Genomic DNA, 16,827 nt, shown 5'->3' with positions numbered 1-16,827 from the left:
CAGGAAGCACCAGTTTGTTGTTCCCCGCCACCACTAGGGACGATGGACCGGCGGCGACGCGTAGACAATGGGAATGGACGGCGTCGACGTAGTCGCAGTCGCAGCTTCAGTCCCGTGTCTTCGCGACTGCGCTACCAACTGCGAAGACGCCATCCTCGGCCTCCCCCGGTGCCCAGCACCCCGCGCCGGCGCCGACGCCGCACTGCCAAGGACGCTAACGAGAACGGAACACGCAGTCGGAGTCGCAGTCGCTCGCATCACGGCAGTCGCTCCTCGAGACGAAGAACAGGTGCGAGGCCGGACTATTTTCCGCAATGATTGCGACATTTTATGACCTATTTTACCGATAGACTCGAGAGCACCGCGATCCAGGTCTCGATCCAGGTCCAAGAGGAGACACTCGGGGACTCGATCGCGCACGGGATCCAGCGGTAGTCATCGCCACCGCCGACGGTGCGTACCCAATCCTACCTGGACTATGTAATGACACACTATTGACGTCACTGTACCTGGTTCAATGTAAGTAGATACAGCGGCCGGAAACGGTCGTCGCGCACCGACAGCCAGACACGCGGACGACGTGGCAGCTCTGAGAACGACTACAATGGCCGCTGTCGGTCGTCACACGGCAAGAACAAGCAGCATCACTCACGACGACGCGATTCGTACCACGACCGAGAGCCTTTGCTACCTCCACCGCCAGCACAGAAGGACGGCAGTGAAGACAGCGTGGGTCATGACGACACAGTGGGCAGCTACGCCGGAAAACCTGGCGACTACATTGCCAACCGCTACAAGATCATCCGCGAGGCCGGTCTGGGCACGTTTGGACGTGTCCTGGAGTGTCTGGACAAGCAGCGCAACATCGTGGTGGCTATTAAAGTGGTTCGTCAAGTGGAGAAGTACACGGAGTCCGCTAAGATCGAAGCTGCGATCCTGCAGGACGTGAACGACAAGGACAAGAAGAACGAGTCGCTCTGTGTGCGCATGTTCAAGTGGTTTGAGTACAAGGGCCACGTGTGTATGGTGTTCGAGCGTCTCGGCTGCTCCCTGTACGACTATCTGAAGAACCACGACTACAAGCCCTTCCCGCTGCACTGTATCCGTGCGTATGCGTGGCAACTGCTGACGTCGCTGGAGTTTATCCACAGTATCCGCCTCATCCACACAGATCTCAAGCCCGAGAATATTCTGCTGGTGGACGACGAAGAGGAGCGACTATCGTGTGAGTCCTCGTCGCCTTCCTCGACGTCCTCGTATAGCTCACCCGATGGCTCCAGACGCGAGCAGTGGTCCAATGGGCGACAGTGGAAGAAACGCGCCATGTCAGACGCAGATACCGGTCGGCTGTCGCTGCGTCCACCAGCAAACAACGCGGTCAAGCTCATTGATTTCGGTGGCGCCACGTACGAAGACGAGTCCAAGAGCTCCATTATCAATACCCGTCAATACCGATCACCCGAGGTGATTCTCGGACTCGGCTGGAGTTATCCGTCGGACATTTGGTCTGCCGGGTGTATTATCGCCGAATTGTACCTAGGCGAACTGCTGTTTGCGACGCACGAGAACATGGAGCATCTCGCGCTGATTGAGCGGTGCTTGAACCCTCTGCCGGTCAAGATGGCGGCTCGGGCGTCCAAGAACTCGACGTCAGGCCAGTTTTTCCACCGCGGACGCCTGAACTGGCCGGCTGCTGCTCCGAGCGAGGAGAGTGTGGACCACGTGCGGAGGATGCGCAAGCTGGAAGACTTGATATCCCCCGAAGACGCGCAGAGCGGGCTGCTTGAGTTGCTGCAGCTGATGTTGGTGCTGGACCCGGAGAAGCGGGTGACGGCCAGAGAGGCGCTCAACTCGCCGTTCTTTGATGGGTTTTCGTATCGCAACATCGTGCGAGCGGGGCACAGCGACTGATCATACTGAACAGTTATGTAGCAAGATGGAGAAAGAGGACGAGAAGGTTGATACGCTCTTATAGCGAGAAGAACTGGAGAGAACGAAAGCATAGGTTGTCAGTATGATTGACATTGCGCTCGTGACACTGAATCAACCAATTTTTTTTCGTGCGTAAGAAACTAATTGCGTCTATAGCCACGTATATTTCATACTTGTCCTCCAAGATGACAGAATTACATGTAGAGCATCTGGCTATGCGTTATTTACAACTGCACTTGGGGTGCGCCACGTCTCGAGTCGGTCGGTACCTCGTCAAAAGTGAGCACCACGTTGCTTCCTCCTTCGTGACGCAGACACGTGTCTTGGAATTCCATGTTGGGCTCGCTACTTGAGAAGTAGTTCGCAGCGGGAGAACTCACACGCACCTTGGAGCGAGTGGTACCGAATGGGGACGTTGAGCCGACGGACGAGTTGGTAAAAGGCGGCACCACATCGACGCTAATGGAACTCGGAGTGTTGCCTTCCTGTACTGTGTTGAGCGTTCGGTTTTCGGGGGTGAAGTCCCCTCCGCCTGTGTATTCACAGTCCGAGCTGGGACGATTGTCGTTGTCATCTCCGTTCACGTCGCGCTTTCTTTTGTACGTGACTGCCATGACAACTGCACCCACACAAGCTAGAGCGCCAAGACAGGCTGGAAGGAGTGTACCCATACTACCGGAAGACGTGTTACCAGCACTTATGCCACCGTTGCTGTCGTTGAGAGAGTCAACGGAAGCTGTCGACGACTTGGACGATGTCGACGTGGCTGGTGGAGCATCGGTTTGAGTAACCGAGTCAAGAGAGCTACGATCCGAAGGACTAACCTTTGCGGGTTTTTCGGCTGTGTTTTGCTCTTCGCTGTCAGAAGCCGACGTTGACTCCGATGCACGATTGGTAGGTGGCGCTGTTGTAGAAGGAGGATCAGTAGTTTTGCTGGTAAGCGAAACTGTGGTAGCCGGGGCCAGAGTTGCTGGAGCTTGTGTGGCCTTATTGGTGTCCGATTCGGCGCTTCCGATGACAGCAGGGGTCGATGGAGAATCGTTCTTGGTCGAATCGCTCCTTGTTGTAATTAGCGAATCAGCAGTTGGGGAGAGCGTTAGAGTTGACAGTGTTGCACTCGTACGTGCATCTACAAAATAAGTAAATAAAAACCACAGGTTAAGCTCTTGTAATACGTCATTTCTCGAAAATTTGGGAATGGTATTTCTCTTTCGTAAAGCAAAGCGTACCTGCTGCAATAGCGAGCCCTAAAACGGCAACAAGCAACAACCTGCGAGCTGAGCCCATGCTCTGACGTGCTCCAGTCTCTAAGGAGTAGTACAGCAGGTTTGGCGTTACGGGCGCTCTGCTCGTTCCTGCTCGTGGTACTCTCGTCTGATCCAAGTCGAAAAATGAAGCTCGCCCGACGCTTCACCGATACAATTAACGCGGCGTCGAACAATCAAAATGCGGGAAGGGTGGCGAACGTCTCTCTACCAACAGCATGGGACGCTGCCTGCCTTGGTTTTTAGCGCACGCACTGCACTGCCCCAGAACCAGCTGCACCCATGTTGTAACCCGATGTTTTCACTTATCCACAATGCGCGCCAAGAATTTTTTCATGTCTTCAAGAAAAGTCCGGAGCGGCTAGCTAACATGCGAGGCTTGTCACCAGCGAGCCAGACTGCAGTCACAGCTGTAACTGCTACATAATGCGCGTCGGCCACACGATGACTTGAGCTATCGCGATGATCGTCACACGAAGCACGACGTCAAGCTTATCAGCGCAACTAATAATGCTGTGCCACGCTGAATAAGTCACCGTCGTCTCGATGGAAGGACAGCTTAAGGTTCGAGTGCTACATTGCATCTATCACGTTGCCCTTTCCCGCCATGCTACGTTGGCTACCAAGTTGGTACAGTACTGTACATGAACTGTGTCCGTCAAACGGTGCTCTTCGAAAGACGCACATTTCGGCGAGGTCAAGTGCGGATAGTACAAGTAGGTTCATCGAATATTATGCTGCGATCCATGTACACGTAGCGCTGCCAGTTGATCTGCACGTTGATACTACGACACAAACCAACACAGAATTATTGCATTAACCCTTTAAGACCTGAGGTCGTCTTAGAGTCCCTGCCAGGGCCTCCTAAAATGTAGCCAATAAGATTAGCGTATTTCGCAATTTCTACCAATGACTTATGGTCATTTACTAAAGTGGTATCTTTCTGGTCGAGTTAGAGTCCCAAACTGGGACTCTTAGAAAATAAAGAGACAGGGCACGACAGAAGGGACTGGCAAACGTTCTATAAATGTATATATAGCCAATCGTATGCTTACGTAAGAGGCCCCCTGAGGGACTCTAAGGCTTAGGTCCTAAAGGGTTAGAGCATCTCCAGCGGTAGGCTCTAACGATGGTTTTATCCCAAAAGTTGCGCAAATAAATCTCTCGACAAGTTTTTTTTGCCCCACCCGTTGGTGGTATTATTAGTTTTAACTTCAGGAAGACTTATATTTCTGGTCCAAGGACTTTATATAAAACCTCAGTCTAACGAAAGGAAACCTTCGATCTCAGCACCGACACGGAAACTTGCAGTACGATGGGGAAGGGCTTAGCGTGGAGTGAGAGCGAGACCATACAGCTTTGCCTGTCGTGGCTGGAGGTATCGGAGGACGCAGTGCGTGGTGCAGGACAGAAGAAGAGCACGTTCAGCAGTCGCTTGTACAGCCACTGGCTGGAAAACAAGAGACCAGAAGACAAGGATCCACGAACGGAGGTCGCGATAATGGGGCGATGGAAGAAACTGCAGCCAGAAGTAACGAAGTTCTGCGGTATATATGCGAAGGTCACCAGCAGAGAGCGATCAGGATGGAATGACGCTATGTATCTGGACGCCGCGTTGAAGGTTTACCAAGAGCGACGCAAACAGCCGTTCGAGTTTCTTGCGGCGTGGAAGGAGCTCAAGGACAAGCCCAAGTGGACCAACAAGATCACTTCGGCCTCATCTATTGGAGTCAAGCGAGGAACAAGTGACGTTGCGTCTTTGGAGAGACCAGAAGGCCGCAAAGCAGCAAAGGCGGCTAACGCCAAAACTAATGAGAGTCATGGAAGTGCTGGAGCTCAAACGATTGGGGGTGAAGCTCACCTTAGGTTCGTTGTTGCCACAGAAAAGAAGGTCGCTGTGATGGAGCAAAGTCTCCATCTATCTATCTTCTTGCAGAATCCCGCTAGCTACGAATCACAGGAATATTTTACTATGCAGCGAAAAACCATCCTCGCCAACATGAGGAAGACACTTGCTGTTTCACAAGAGCGCCAGCAGTTACAACAAAGCGAAGAGCTAAAAACACCTGAGCGTTCGTTCATGGAACCGCACGTGGCAGGACTACATAATGGCGAGGGTGAAGAAAGTGAAGTTGCTGACAATCAAATCAGTACTTTAATTTAGCTGGGCTTCTACACGTAGTCTAGCTTAAAAACCTACTACACAGGATCCAGAGAAAAGTTTTGCTAGCCGAGATCACCGTAGCACTGCCATACGTGTTCGATCAAATCCGTTTTTAATTCATAGTGAAGCTCTTCGTCTTCAAGCACTTGCATCGCGTTTGCTATCATTGCGACTGGGCACTCATCCGGTACACCAACTTCTGCCGGGCTGACCCATTCATCTTCAAACAGGTACTGATGATTTACCGAGGTAATTCGCTGCTCGTCTTCCACAATCATGTTATGGAGGATGATGCATGCTAGCATTACATCATTCATTGCATCGACACTCCATAGTTTACAGGGCAGGGCAAGAATTCGAAAGCGTTGTTGTAATACTCCAAATGTGCGTTCAACGTCTTTGCGAGCGGCTTCCTGCTGGGCAGCGTAACATCTACGCTTGTTGCCTTGGGGCGCACTGATACTGGATTGGAAAATTGCCCAAACAGGATAAATTCCATCTGTAAGATAGTATCCCTGATTGTACGTCGCACCATTCACAGTGAAGGAAATCCTGGGAGCAACACCGTTTACCAGGTCATTCAACAAAGGTGAACGCTCGAGTACATTCAAATCATTGTTGGCGCCAGGCATGCCATAGAATGCATGCCAAATCCATAACGACTTAGAAGCCACGGCTTCCAAGATCACCGTCGAACACTTCTCTTTTCCCTGAAAAGCTCCTTGCCATGCCGTTGGACAATTCTTCCATGTCCAGTGCATACAGTCCAAGCTACCAATCATACCCGGAAATCCGCGCTCAGCATTCTCGGCAAGAAGTATTTTCAAGTCATCCTTGGTCGGCTTTCGAAGATACTCTGGACCAAATAATCGGATAATATTTTTGCAGAACAGCTTTAAGGTCTCCAACACTGTGGACTCAGCCATACGAATCAACTCATCTAATTGATCTGCTGATGCTCCATATGCCAACATCCGTAAAGCACACGTCACCTTCTGTTCTGGTAGGAAACCAGCACGTCCAGTTGCGTCACTACGCTGGACGAAGTAGCTGCATTCTTCATCCTCAACCAGGGCAATGGTAATGAGCTCAAAGAGGTTACGACGCATACGAAATCGCCTGCGGAAGTCATCTGCATCAGAACGAGTAGCCATGAGCATTAATGGACAGTTTTAAAGGAGAACATGTCGTTTACTCAAATACATACCATCATCGTAGACTGGGTTGTCGTTAAAGTAGTCACTCATTAGGCGTTCACCCCACATTTCTCGATCCCGCTCTTTATTTGCTCTCCTGCCTTTGGTGGACCCGCCGTGTTTGCCCCGCACTGCGCTCGTGTTGTCCACCCCGCCCTCAGGCAACATGTAGGTGAAATAGTACTCTTCTTCCGAGTCGTCGTCCATACTTGACGTCACCAGCAGCGCTTCACTCCTTCGTGTATTTCTGATAGTGTGGTATCTAGGGAGATCTTTTGTATCGCCGTTTGATTGGACAAAAAAATGTTAAGCCGCGGTGAGTTCCAAACCGCTGTAGACAAGATGCAATCAGGAGTTCTATCCTAAAAATTGAGGTCTCATCCGTCTCAATAGGACTTGCAAATAAGTCTAACCGCTGGAGATGCTCTTAAGGACAATAATTATGCAAGCAAGTTGAAGCTTTGTGGAAATGGTGTTTCAGAACATCATTCAGCGAGTCGGTGATATTGATGTGCACCACACCGAATCGATTACCGAACAGTCAGCTCTGTTATAATGGCAATGGTTCAGCAGGAACTGGAGGTGAGCGACGATGGCGGCCGCGTACTGAGCATCCAGTCGCACGTGGTGCAGGGCTACGTGGGCAATAAAAGCGCTGTATTTCCGTTGCAGCTGCTAGGCATGGACGTGGACCCCATCAACAGCGTCCAGTTCTCCAACCACACAGGCTACGCGAAGTTCACAGGCCGCCGTCTTACAGGCGACGAGCTGCACGAACTTCTGGATGGCATTGAGACCAATGACCTGCTGCAAGACGCGCATACGCATCTACTCACGGGATATATTGGCTCCATCTCGCTGCTAGACGCCATCGTGCGCGTGTACGAGCGGATCCGAGCCGCACAGACCCATCCGGAACGCCTCGTGTACGTGTGTGACCCTGTAATGGGAGATCTGGGAAAGCTCTACGTGCCTCTGGAGCTAGGTACGCGGCGTAAAGTATATGAGTATAAAGCGAGTGATACTAACGGAAGATGTTTACAGTGGACTTGTACCGCTCCAAGGTGCTGCCAATTTGCGACGTCTTGACTCCGAACCAGTATGAATGTGAGCTACTGGCGGAGATGGAGTTGCGTACGGTAAAGGACGCTATGCATGCGTGCAAGAAGCTCCACACTCTCGGCCCCAAGGTTGTGGTGATCAGTAGTTTCCAAGAGGCCTCCGAGGGCGAGACACCGAAGGAGCTGGTGGTGATTGGCAGCAAGGTCGTCGCTGGAGACCTGCGTCGTTGCGAGCAATACGAGGTGCGTTTCCCGTGGATCGACAGCTACTACACCGGCACAGGCGACTTGTTCGCAGCGCTCCTACTAGCGTGGCTCTATCGCTTCCCAAACGACTTCAAACGTGCCCTTGAGAACGTCATTTCAACCATCCAAGATGTGCTTCGTATCACGTTGAAACTGGGCGGAAAGGACTGTGACTTGAAGCTCATTCAGAGTCGTCACGTGATCGCCAACCCCACTGTGCGCTTCTTTGCCACACCGCTCTCAGTGCCTGTCCTGTTCGTGCTCGTGGACTTGGACATCCTCCTCGGAACGACCAGCACTGATGAGGTTGTCGATGTCCCAGTTGACGCATCGATTCAACGTCGTGACCTGCTCAATGCGTTGATATCTCTCCTGGGCGCCGAGAATGTCAGCGTCGTCAGCAACTACAGCGTACACTCAACACAGACGCTACTCCACCAGATCGATACGATATTCAAGGTCATCTCGTCGACGGACGTTGGCCTTCCTGTTGATACACGAGTTGAAACCCGCAACTGCGAGACGCTGGTCGTGTCCAGCTCTGCATCTCTCACTGCTGTGGCGTCTAGTGCGCTGTACCAGATCGCTCCCGCTTCTGCTTCTGATGAGGCTGTGCTGACGTATATCAAGGAACACAACGCCCAATGTCTTCTCGCTTGACATGACTGGAGCAATAGATAGAGCTTCTGTATTTCGAATTGGGATAAAGCGGCGAGACATTAACGAGCCTTTTAACTTGTATTGGCGTCCTCAATCTTACGGATGCACCGTCACACGTGCAGTGATCGTTGCGTGCGTCGACGCGAGCGCTCGAGTCCATCGGTCCAAGGCGTCGTACATCTTGCTAGCGTCACGCGCTCTACAAGCAGCGAGCACAGTCAGAGCACACACAGACCAGGACGAACTAGCAACACCAACGACGTACTTTTGCCGCGTCTGTAGCACCAGAAGACCGCGACTTTGGTCGATCTTGGCGTCCAGCTCGAGGTTCTGGATCAATGCCACGGCGATATCTTCCACATCCGCCGCCGTAATGTTCATGCTCTTCGAGAGGCTCTCAAGGCGAATAGCTTGGTACGGACGCACGAGCTTCTTCATCACTTGACAGCGAATGTTGCGCAGCAGCGGGTTTAGATACCGCTTCATGATTGGATCGCTTAGCAACTTGTACTTTGGATTCTTCAAAGTCTTTTCGAACTGCACAATGTCGTTGGCTTCATAGGCGCCACGGAGCAGCAACATGGCACCGATCTCCTCCACGTCTTGATACACCTTGGCTTCTCTCGAGTCGAATGGATTAATATCGGAGCTCGCCAGCATGTTGGCTAGCACAACGTACTTGAGACATTGAGTTGCACGAGCGTTGCCGGCTTCCTGGTAGTTGCGGAAGCTCTCGAAGAATTCGTTGTACGCCAGCATCCACTCCTTTTCCTCCAAGTACATTTTGCCACCTTCTTCTCGAATAACTCTTCAGATACGTTAGTGAACAGTTAAGAATCCAGTTAATGACACAGTTAACAGTTAAGTATCCAGTTAACGGTATTAACGCATACCCCATGATGCGTGGGTCAGCAACTGCAGCGTCCAGATCAAGCGTCTTCGGGTAGATGACACGCATCTTGGCACTGTTCTTGGTTGCGACACATAGCTACAGTATCCAAATTTAATACATCAACAGGTTTTGAGCGACTAACTTCAGTGCAAACTGAGCGATGGTTACAATTACCTGGATCTCCAACGCGTAGACTTCCAATAGTGACGTGGCTTTCGAGTGATCCTGCACACCATCCGGCGTCTGGCAGTAGTCGTACAGCTGATTAAGAAGTCTCTGCAGTTGATCAAACGCCTGCATGTCGAGATAGAGTTTGCCCAGCTTGACGTTCATACTGAACCAGAGTCGGTCGTTGTTGACGTCCTTGAGCTTGTCCAGGGTCAGTTCGTACATCTTGGACGTGTATTTCGCACTATCCTTCTCCTTCTCCATACCTGTGGCGCTGGAGACCACGTCTAAAATGGACGAGATCGACTCTGTGCTCTCGTTCCTCGTGACGAACGCCAAGTGCTCCAGCATCTGCTCGTAGTGACGTAGCATTCCTTCCCATTGGCGTCGGCTCACGCAGATTTTGACCACGTGTTCTAAGGATTGAAAGCTCCACTTGCGCTCTTCAAGCGGTGTCGCCTCCTTCTCCAATGCGACAACGCGCTGGAAGTATTCGAGCGCCTGCGCCAGGTCTCCACGTTGACGGAAGTCTTCAGCCTCATAGAACGTGTTCTCCAATGCGATTTGCGCTTCACGAGCCGCACTCCGTTGCTGCGCAGCCTCACCTTCCTCACCGTCGACAGCTGAGCCTTGGTCGTCGCTGTCGAACTGCTCGTCACTGTCATATTCGTACTCGTATTCCTCCGAGTCCGACATTTTAGCGATGGATACAGAAATCTCCGAAACAATTTCTTTGAGAATCATATTGATTGGTAGATATAAATTTCGATTTTCGGATTGGTCAAAAATAAATGTGGTATTTTGAATGTCGTCAGTTGTCAAGAAACATCAAAAGCCACAACCATGTTGGAGCAGTTGAAGGCCAAGTCCACGCAGGCAGCGACGCTGGCGTTGGACACGGCAGGTTCGCTGAAGGACGTGGCACAGAAGTCCAATATCGCCAGCTCACTCAAGGACGTTACACAGAAGGGGTCGGCGGCGCTGCAGGCGAAGGCGGGAGCACTCAATCTCAAAGTGCCAACTGTAATTAAGCCTTCGGGGTCATCTTCGTCTCTGAGCACTATAGACTCAGCCAATGAGAGCGATCTGGAAGCAGGCAAGTCCCCATCGAACGCCAATCAGGAAAAGGAGGGGCTGCTGAATGAGTTGGGCCAGGAGTGCGGACTCACCAAGCGCCAGCGACTGTACGGCGCCATCGGCTGCTACTTGTTCGGCTCACTCTGTGGCTTCCTCTCTACACTAATGTTGTGGGGCGGTCCCAAACATCTCAAGCAGTTTGCGTTCTTTTACACACTGGGAACACTCTGCAGCATCGGCAGCTCGCTGTTTCTGATTGGCCCTATGAGGCAGCTCAAGGTCATGTGTATGCCCGTCCGACGCGTGGCTTGCTGCATCTGGATTGGCGCCATGTGCACGACGCTTATTATTGCATTTGGCTTTCCCAAGGCTGGGCCGCTCGTGCTGTTGCTCGTGATTATTCAGTACTCGGCGATGCTTTGGTACGGCGCCTCGTTCATCCCATACGGCCGAGCAATTTTAAGGAAGGGATGCACCAAAGTGGCCAGCTACGCCACCAGCTAGGTCTGTAGCTGATACAGTACCTTGTCAAGGTTTATTTTATATAAAATCATCACTCGTTACCAATATCTACTGGACTTCCATCCGTAAGGATATCTTCCATTTCTAAGTATTTTCTTATGAAGTTCATACTAAAAACAACTTCAACGCCACGAATTGTCCAAAATACTAAAAATACTTCCTCGATGACTTTGCTGAAACATCTCAGTGCGCAACCATTCTACCGGATTTGGCAACCGATCGCCTCAGACCTCCCCAGAAGTCCAGTGTCGTAATAAGCACGTGGTTCCTTTGGCTACTTGTCCCATGAGCTCGTGCATTGCCATGTGGTGCAAGCTTTTTTTGTCAAACAGAGTACAGTCTACTAAGCCTGCTGGTGCTCAGATGGCTTCTCTTTCTGTTTGAAAAAGGCGCGCAACCAACTTCCCATGCCTCGACGTTTGAGCACCTTTAGCGTCGGAGAAACGGTGACTCCATTCGACAGACACCTTCTCGACGTGTATGAAGGTCGCACACCAGACGGTCTCGCATTCTTCGAAGCGCATGGCTACTTTGATGTATGCGATACAGCCAACACGGTTCAAATGTTCCGCGAGAACGTCGGTTTAGATGCGTTCTGGGACGACCGCGAGGACCTTGACACGTTTGACCCATTTCAGCGGGCAACGGTGTACCCTTTCGGCTCGAAAAGCAAGGTGCCAAGCAGCCGTATGCGCAATGAACTACATCGAACCAACTCGGGACGATTCACGCTATTGGATGACGACGGTAACCCCGTTACCGAGGACGATTTGCTGGAGATGGAGCGGGAGGACCGTCTCAAAGTGAAGAGCTTAGAGCTCGACGATGAGGACGTGGCTGAACTGGAAAACGAGTTGGTATGTCTGAAGGAGGCCAATGAGGTGATCCGTGTGGAAAAGTATCATTTACAGCGAGTATTCTTTCGAGCGCTTTACTCTGAAGACGCTGATAAGTCATCAGTGGATCTAGAGGATCGATATAGCTTTCCTATGTTTGTTGATCTCCCTCCACTCCCGCCTCCGGTCGCTTTACTGGATCTGCCACCGTATAGTGGCAATTTATTTGTGCTTCGAGAGTCTGTTGCGCTACTTCGACGCAGCTGGAGCAAGCGCTGGTGTACATTGGACTTTCAAGCTTTCATCGTCAGGATGTACAAGCGCAGCTATTGGCGAAGTCCTCGCGGTGAGATCGATCTACGTTCGGCGTCTAAGATTGAGATGATGGGACATGGAGGCTTCCGCATCGAACTTAAGGGCAGCAACATGTTGCTCTTGCGGTCAAGGAATGAGAGAGAGGCGGCGAGTTGGGTGCAGCTACTCCGCATCGCCATGCAGATCATGTGGAGCAACGCAACTCGCTGTCCTGAGATCTCCCGACTCACAAATGGCTAACGAGATGAAGCTTCTAGATATCTTATTGTGAGATTTTAGTGCGCACTGTTCATTATTGCGGTAAAAATGACAGCCACGCATTCGACATCGGAATCGAGCAGGCTGGGCAATACATCGTCAATTTCCGCTTGTATGATTAGATCTTATACTCTCTTGCTCCATGTGGCTTTCCAGACGGCCCCATAGTCTTGTTGTCCATGAATGGTGTGTGTGTGGAAGAGGCCATATTTTCCAGCTCTATTCAAAGACGGAGTGTTGGTCAAATGATACGCAACTCAAGCTTGATTAATGCAACAGCAATAATTATTATCGCATTTATTCTACCCCATCTGGCAACTTTACTTGTCTTACGGTGCAGGACACACGACGCCACCGAATAAATCAGTGGAAAGTGCGCTCACAATCGGATTCTCCACAAGCCACAGAAGATCGTTTCTGCTGCCACCATGATGGACCAACTGAAGGAGCAGAGCAAGAAGGCGAGCGACAAGCTGGAGGACTTTGCCAAGAAGACGCAACAGGAGATCGAGAGAACCAGCAAGAAGGCGCAAGAAAGCATCGACAAAGCCACCAAACAGACCAAAGACAGCATCAACCGGACCACCAAGCAGAGCAAGGAGCACTCGGAGAGCAGCAGCCTGCTGGACTCGGCCAAGGAGGCCTTCCATATCGACATTAAGCAGGACAAGAAGGACAAGAAAAAGGCCAAGCCGCGTCGTAAGGACTCGAGCGACTCGGACACCGACGAGGAGGATGGGCTGCTGGACGATATCGGCGACGAGTTCGACGAGCTTACGCTCAACCAACGCGCGCTGGGAGCTATTGGCTGCTACGTGCTCAGCGGACTCTTTACTTTTGCCGCCACGGTGATGCTGTTCACGGGCGTGCACCACGTGCGCTTCTACGCGCTCTTCTACTCGCTGAGCAACATGGCCACCTTCTCCAGCCTCATTTTCATCATGGGCCAGGAGCGTCTCAAGAAGCGTATGCTGTCGCGTAAGCGCAGTGTGACGGGTCGTGCCTGGATGGGTTCACTGGCACTTACGGTGATTGTGGCGTTCTTGTGGCCGTCGCACTGGTTCATCGTCATCCTGCTGCTGCTCGTGCAGTTCGGGAGCATGATCTGGTACAGCCTGTCGTACATCCCGTTCGGTCGCAAGTTCCTGCACAAATACATGGCCAAGAGAGTTATTCTCGTGGACGCCTTGGACGGCAAGATCGACGGCAAGTAAGCGGGGTTAACAGTGTGGTATCCTGCAATTATTGTCTATCTTTTGCTTTTTTTATTGTGATATTTGACTCGGCAGGAATTTTAGCAGTAGTGGAGAAATAGCAAGTTCACATGTTTTTGTACTACCTCCGTTCTGAAAAAGATAACCATTTCAAATTATATTACAGCCTACCCCAAAAAAATACCCCCTCTATGCCGATCAGATTTTGGATTTCGAATCTCCCGCGCTTTCCCGACCAGACTGGCTCCCGCGCCTAGCTTTCATTTTGAAAGCTGGCGGGGGAGATCACAGACAGTGAGCGCCAGGCCGTCTGGGAGACCTTACTGCTTCGCAGCGTGGGAGGAGTGCTCAAACATGGAGAGATCGTTCGGGTTGCAGCGTACTTCCGTGTGGGCCGCCAAGTTGTCGAGCGAATTTGGAGGCGTGGAATCAATTCGATGGGAGATCGAGTAGCAGCCGTGGTCAAGTCAAGGAAGAGCGCATGTGGTAGGAAGAAGGTGGATCGAGCTGAGCTGTGCGAGAGAATCGCTGCAGTTCCTGTCAATGAGCGCGAAACCCAGCGTCTGCTTCAGCGCGCGTCCAACATGAGCTGCTACCTGGTTCAGCAGCTGATCAAGGAAGGCCAAGACCTCATCAGGGAAGTGGAGAAAGCTTTTGGAGAAACTACAGCGGACACGCTTACCAAAACGTTCTTGACTCTGCAACACGTCATGGAGCAGGTTATGAACTGCAAAGGTGGTATTGATTACCGTCTCGGACACTTGCACAAGGACAAGCAAGTACGAGCTGGCACTCTCCCTACGTCACTGCCTTGTGACGCTATCTCACTCGCCAATGCTAACGCGTACATGCTGCTTCTTGCAGCGAGCAGCCCCCCACCGTCTACCGCTGAAGTTCCAGAAGCCCCACTGAGCGCCCCTTCAGAATGTGGCGATGTAGTTGCCGTCTTAGATCCGTTTTTGTATCTATAGTTGCACGGCGGAGCATGAACGCCTGTGTCTTGCTTAGTTTCTCACTGTCAGCTCTCGGTCATAAAGCTAGCTAGCCAGCCTCTCACAAATTAATAAACGCTCAAATGAACGAGGCGGAGCGCTGCGCAAAAAAAAAACAAATGGTTATCTTTTTCAGAACGGAGGTAGTATTAGCGAAGCAGCATTCGTAGTATTTTACTAGTAGTACTTCACCAACTAGGGCTTGGAATGGTCTTCTAACCAAGCCACAAAGTCGCGCACTACAGCATCGCGAATGCGTGGAGGTTCACTGGCCAAGTCGTGGTGTCCTCCTTCGTACGTCCTGAACGTTTTATCAGCGCTGCGTGTCTTTAAATGAAGCGCAGCTGAGCCGGTGACACTGCAAGCTTGGTCTGCTGTGCCGTGTTGCAGCAAGTACGGCGTCTCAATCAGCTGCAATTTGTCCTGGATACTCACAATGCCTTCAAGTAGTGCAAGGCCCGTTCCAACACGCATTTTACCAGGGTAATACAGTGGATCCGAGTACTTTTCGGCGTCGATAATTGCCGCCACTTCCGGGGAGCTGTTCTTGCCACTGTTAGCTTTCACTAGCGGCAACTTGGGCATGTATTCCTGCAGCAATCGACCGATCAGCTCCATCAACTGCGAAGGTCGAGATGCTTTGTGGACCTCGGTTGCTGGACACAGAATGACGGCGCCATCAACCAGCTTCGGACTTTTGCTAAGCGCGTGTAGGATAATTAATCCACCTAGTGACCTGCCACCAACAAGAAATATCACATTAACACTCCACAAATTTATCTTATCAGCTTTAATAACGCTTGCCACGTACGCGCCAAGTAGAAAAACCTTCTTCTGAGGGTACTTCGCCTTTACCAAGTCTATGAAGGCGATAGCGTCATCCACCAGCATGCTAACGCTGGAGAAGTATCCGTGTCTGCCATCGCTGCGACCCATGCCCTCGTGGTCCAGGCCTGCCACTAGGAAGCCACGTTGCAGCACCTCGACCATGAACGTGTTGTTGCGGGCGCTGTGTGAGTTGACACCGTGTAGAATATCAGATTCTCAGACGTGAGGTCCTCGCCGTGAGGATTACCAGCACTGAGAACGCCATCGGTGCGATTTCTTCGGAAACACTTTCGGGTCGTGCGATAACCGAGTTATTATAGTATTAATGATATGGTACCAGCAAGCGTTCAGCCCATTGTGGCTGTCATCGGCGCCTGCATCTGGGAGCACGTCATCAGCGCCTTTCCAGTGCCCACTGCTTACTGTATTGTGTGCGTCGAGCAATGGCGCTGGCGAAAAAAAATCGCATTTTCGCTGTCCGCTGGGTCAACGCAAGTCGGAGCATCTGGAAGAGCTGTCCTTCAGAACCTTACAATGCCGACAGCTGGCAAAGCACGTATATGTTCGCATTGAGGAGCGCGCGCTGAGACTCTCAGTGAGAGCGAGTAGTGGCACTGATCAGCAGCACTGCTGAGGTCTATGTGAACAACGTAGCATTTCGGTCGAGGGACAGCATCCTTGGCGCTGTCTAGGTGTCGAGGCAGCCATAATCGGTAGAAAAGCCGCATGAGTTCCCCGTTTGGCCGAGGTCGCTCCAATAGACCAGACTCTTCGTTGCCCGAGTGAACGTGGGAGAGTAGAAACTCCTGGTGCGAGGCAGTGTGCGGAGCTCCTCGCCGCATATTCTGGCGGTCAATACCAGGACCGAAGAGTGTCATAAGCGCGGCAATGCACGCGGATAGAAAGCTGACAAGCGCCACGAAGGCAAACAACGCCGCACTAGCGCTCCACATGAAGGAGAACTTCTTGCAACGATGACACGCAAAATTAGTCAGTCCTTTTTCGAAAAAAAAATACTTTTTAAAAAAAGGGGAAATTGCTAACGTTAAAATGTAAAGAATTAGAAACATTGCTATTGAGTAGAAACGATTCTACTCATACATTAGTCTGATACACGATCGCAATTAAAAAAGAAGTGAAACACCGCTTGTTCCGATCGTTCCTGGTCAGTTTCCGCGACAAGAAGTCGAAGACGCACGCT

General features: G+C 51.4%; 9 protein-coding genes across 9 annotated transcripts; 5 read left to right on the top strand and 4 right to left on the bottom strand.

Moving 5' to 3' along the window:
• Positions 1-6: 6 nt before the first annotated feature.
• PITG_17333 (serine/threonine protein kinase) lies at positions 7-1,911 on the top strand (the record flags this gene model as incomplete). The annotated part of the gene is made up of 3 exons (XM_002896791.1): positions 7-289; positions 351-453; positions 528-1,911. The coding sequence occupies 3 exons, from the start codon at positions 43-45 to the stop codon at positions 1,909-1,911; spliced, it is 1,734 nt and encodes a 577-aa protein (XP_002896837.1).
• Positions 1,912-2,205: 294 nt separating this feature from the next.
• Positions 2,206-3,343, bottom strand: PITG_17332 (uncharacterized protein; the record flags this gene model as incomplete). Its single annotated transcript, XM_002896790.1, has 3 exons — positions 2,206-2,277; positions 2,319-3,061; positions 3,162-3,343. 3 exons carry the CDS (start codon positions 3,217-3,219, stop codon positions 2,206-2,208), a joined length of 873 nt encoding a protein of 290 aa, XP_002896836.1.
• A 2,331-nt stretch (positions 3,344-5,674) lies between these two features.
• Positions 5,675-6,764, bottom strand: PITG_17331 (uncharacterized protein; the record flags this gene model as incomplete). The annotated part of the gene is made up of 3 exons (XM_002896789.1): positions 5,675-5,823; positions 6,146-6,493; positions 6,569-6,764. The coding sequence occupies 3 exons, from the start codon at positions 6,762-6,764 to the stop codon at positions 5,675-5,677; spliced, it is 693 nt and encodes a 230-aa protein (XP_002896835.1).
• A 354-nt stretch (positions 6,765-7,118) lies between these two features.
• PITG_17330 (pyridoxal kinase, putative) lies at positions 7,119-8,524 on the top strand (the record flags this gene model as incomplete). Its single annotated transcript, XM_002896788.1, has 2 exons — positions 7,119-7,542; positions 7,602-8,524. The coding sequence occupies 2 exons, from the start codon at positions 7,119-7,121 to the stop codon at positions 8,522-8,524; spliced, it is 1,347 nt and encodes a 448-aa protein (XP_002896834.1).
• A 2-nt stretch (positions 8,525-8,526) lies between these two features.
• PITG_17329 (COP9 signalosome complex subunit, putative) lies at positions 8,527-10,283 on the bottom strand (the record flags this gene model as incomplete). The annotated part of the gene is made up of 4 exons (XM_002896787.1): positions 8,527-8,723; positions 8,790-9,332; positions 9,418-9,512; positions 9,591-10,283. The coding sequence occupies 4 exons, from the start codon at positions 10,278-10,280 to the stop codon at positions 8,621-8,623; spliced, it is 1,431 nt and encodes a 476-aa protein (XP_002896833.1).
• Positions 10,284-10,427: 144 nt separating this feature from the next.
• Positions 10,428-11,165, top strand: PITG_17328 (uncharacterized protein; the record flags this gene model as incomplete). Its single annotated transcript, XM_002896786.1, has 2 exons — positions 10,428-10,502; positions 10,551-11,165. 2 exons carry the CDS (start codon positions 10,428-10,430, stop codon positions 11,163-11,165), a joined length of 690 nt encoding a protein of 229 aa, XP_002896832.1.
• Positions 11,166-11,567: 402 nt separating this feature from the next.
• PITG_17327 (uncharacterized protein) lies at positions 11,568-12,574 on the top strand (the record flags this gene model as incomplete). Its single annotated transcript, XM_002896785.1, has 1 exon — positions 11,568-12,574. The coding sequence occupies one exon, from the start codon at positions 11,591-11,593 to the stop codon at positions 12,572-12,574; it is 984 nt and encodes a 327-aa protein (XP_002896831.1).
• Positions 12,575-12,986: 412 nt separating this feature from the next.
• On the top strand, positions 12,987-13,838 carry PITG_17326 (uncharacterized protein; the record flags this gene model as incomplete). The annotated part of the gene is made up of 1 exon (XM_002896784.1): positions 12,987-13,838. One exon carries the CDS (start codon positions 13,024-13,026, stop codon positions 13,804-13,806), a length of 783 nt encoding a protein of 260 aa, XP_002896830.1.
• Positions 13,839-14,993: 1,155 nt separating this feature from the next.
• On the bottom strand, positions 14,994-16,579 carry PITG_17325 (lipase, putative; the record flags this gene model as incomplete). The annotated part of the gene is made up of 3 exons (XM_002896783.1): positions 14,994-15,534; positions 15,610-15,841; positions 16,255-16,579. The coding sequence occupies 3 exons, from the start codon at positions 16,577-16,579 to the stop codon at positions 14,994-14,996; spliced, it is 1,098 nt and encodes a 365-aa protein (XP_002896829.1).
• Positions 16,580-16,827: the final 248 nt, after the last annotated feature.

The sequence above is a fragment of the Phytophthora infestans genome, genomic scaffold (genome assembly GCF_000142945.1).
Source record: "Phytophthora infestans T30-4 supercont1.53 genomic scaffold, whole genome shotgun sequence".
NCBI classification, from domain to species: domain Eukaryota; phylum Oomycota; class Peronosporomycetes; order Peronosporales; family Peronosporaceae; genus Phytophthora; species Phytophthora infestans.
The sequence above is the reverse complement of the archived record's forward strand: the minus strand, read 5'-3'. Positions and strand labels throughout refer to the sequence as shown.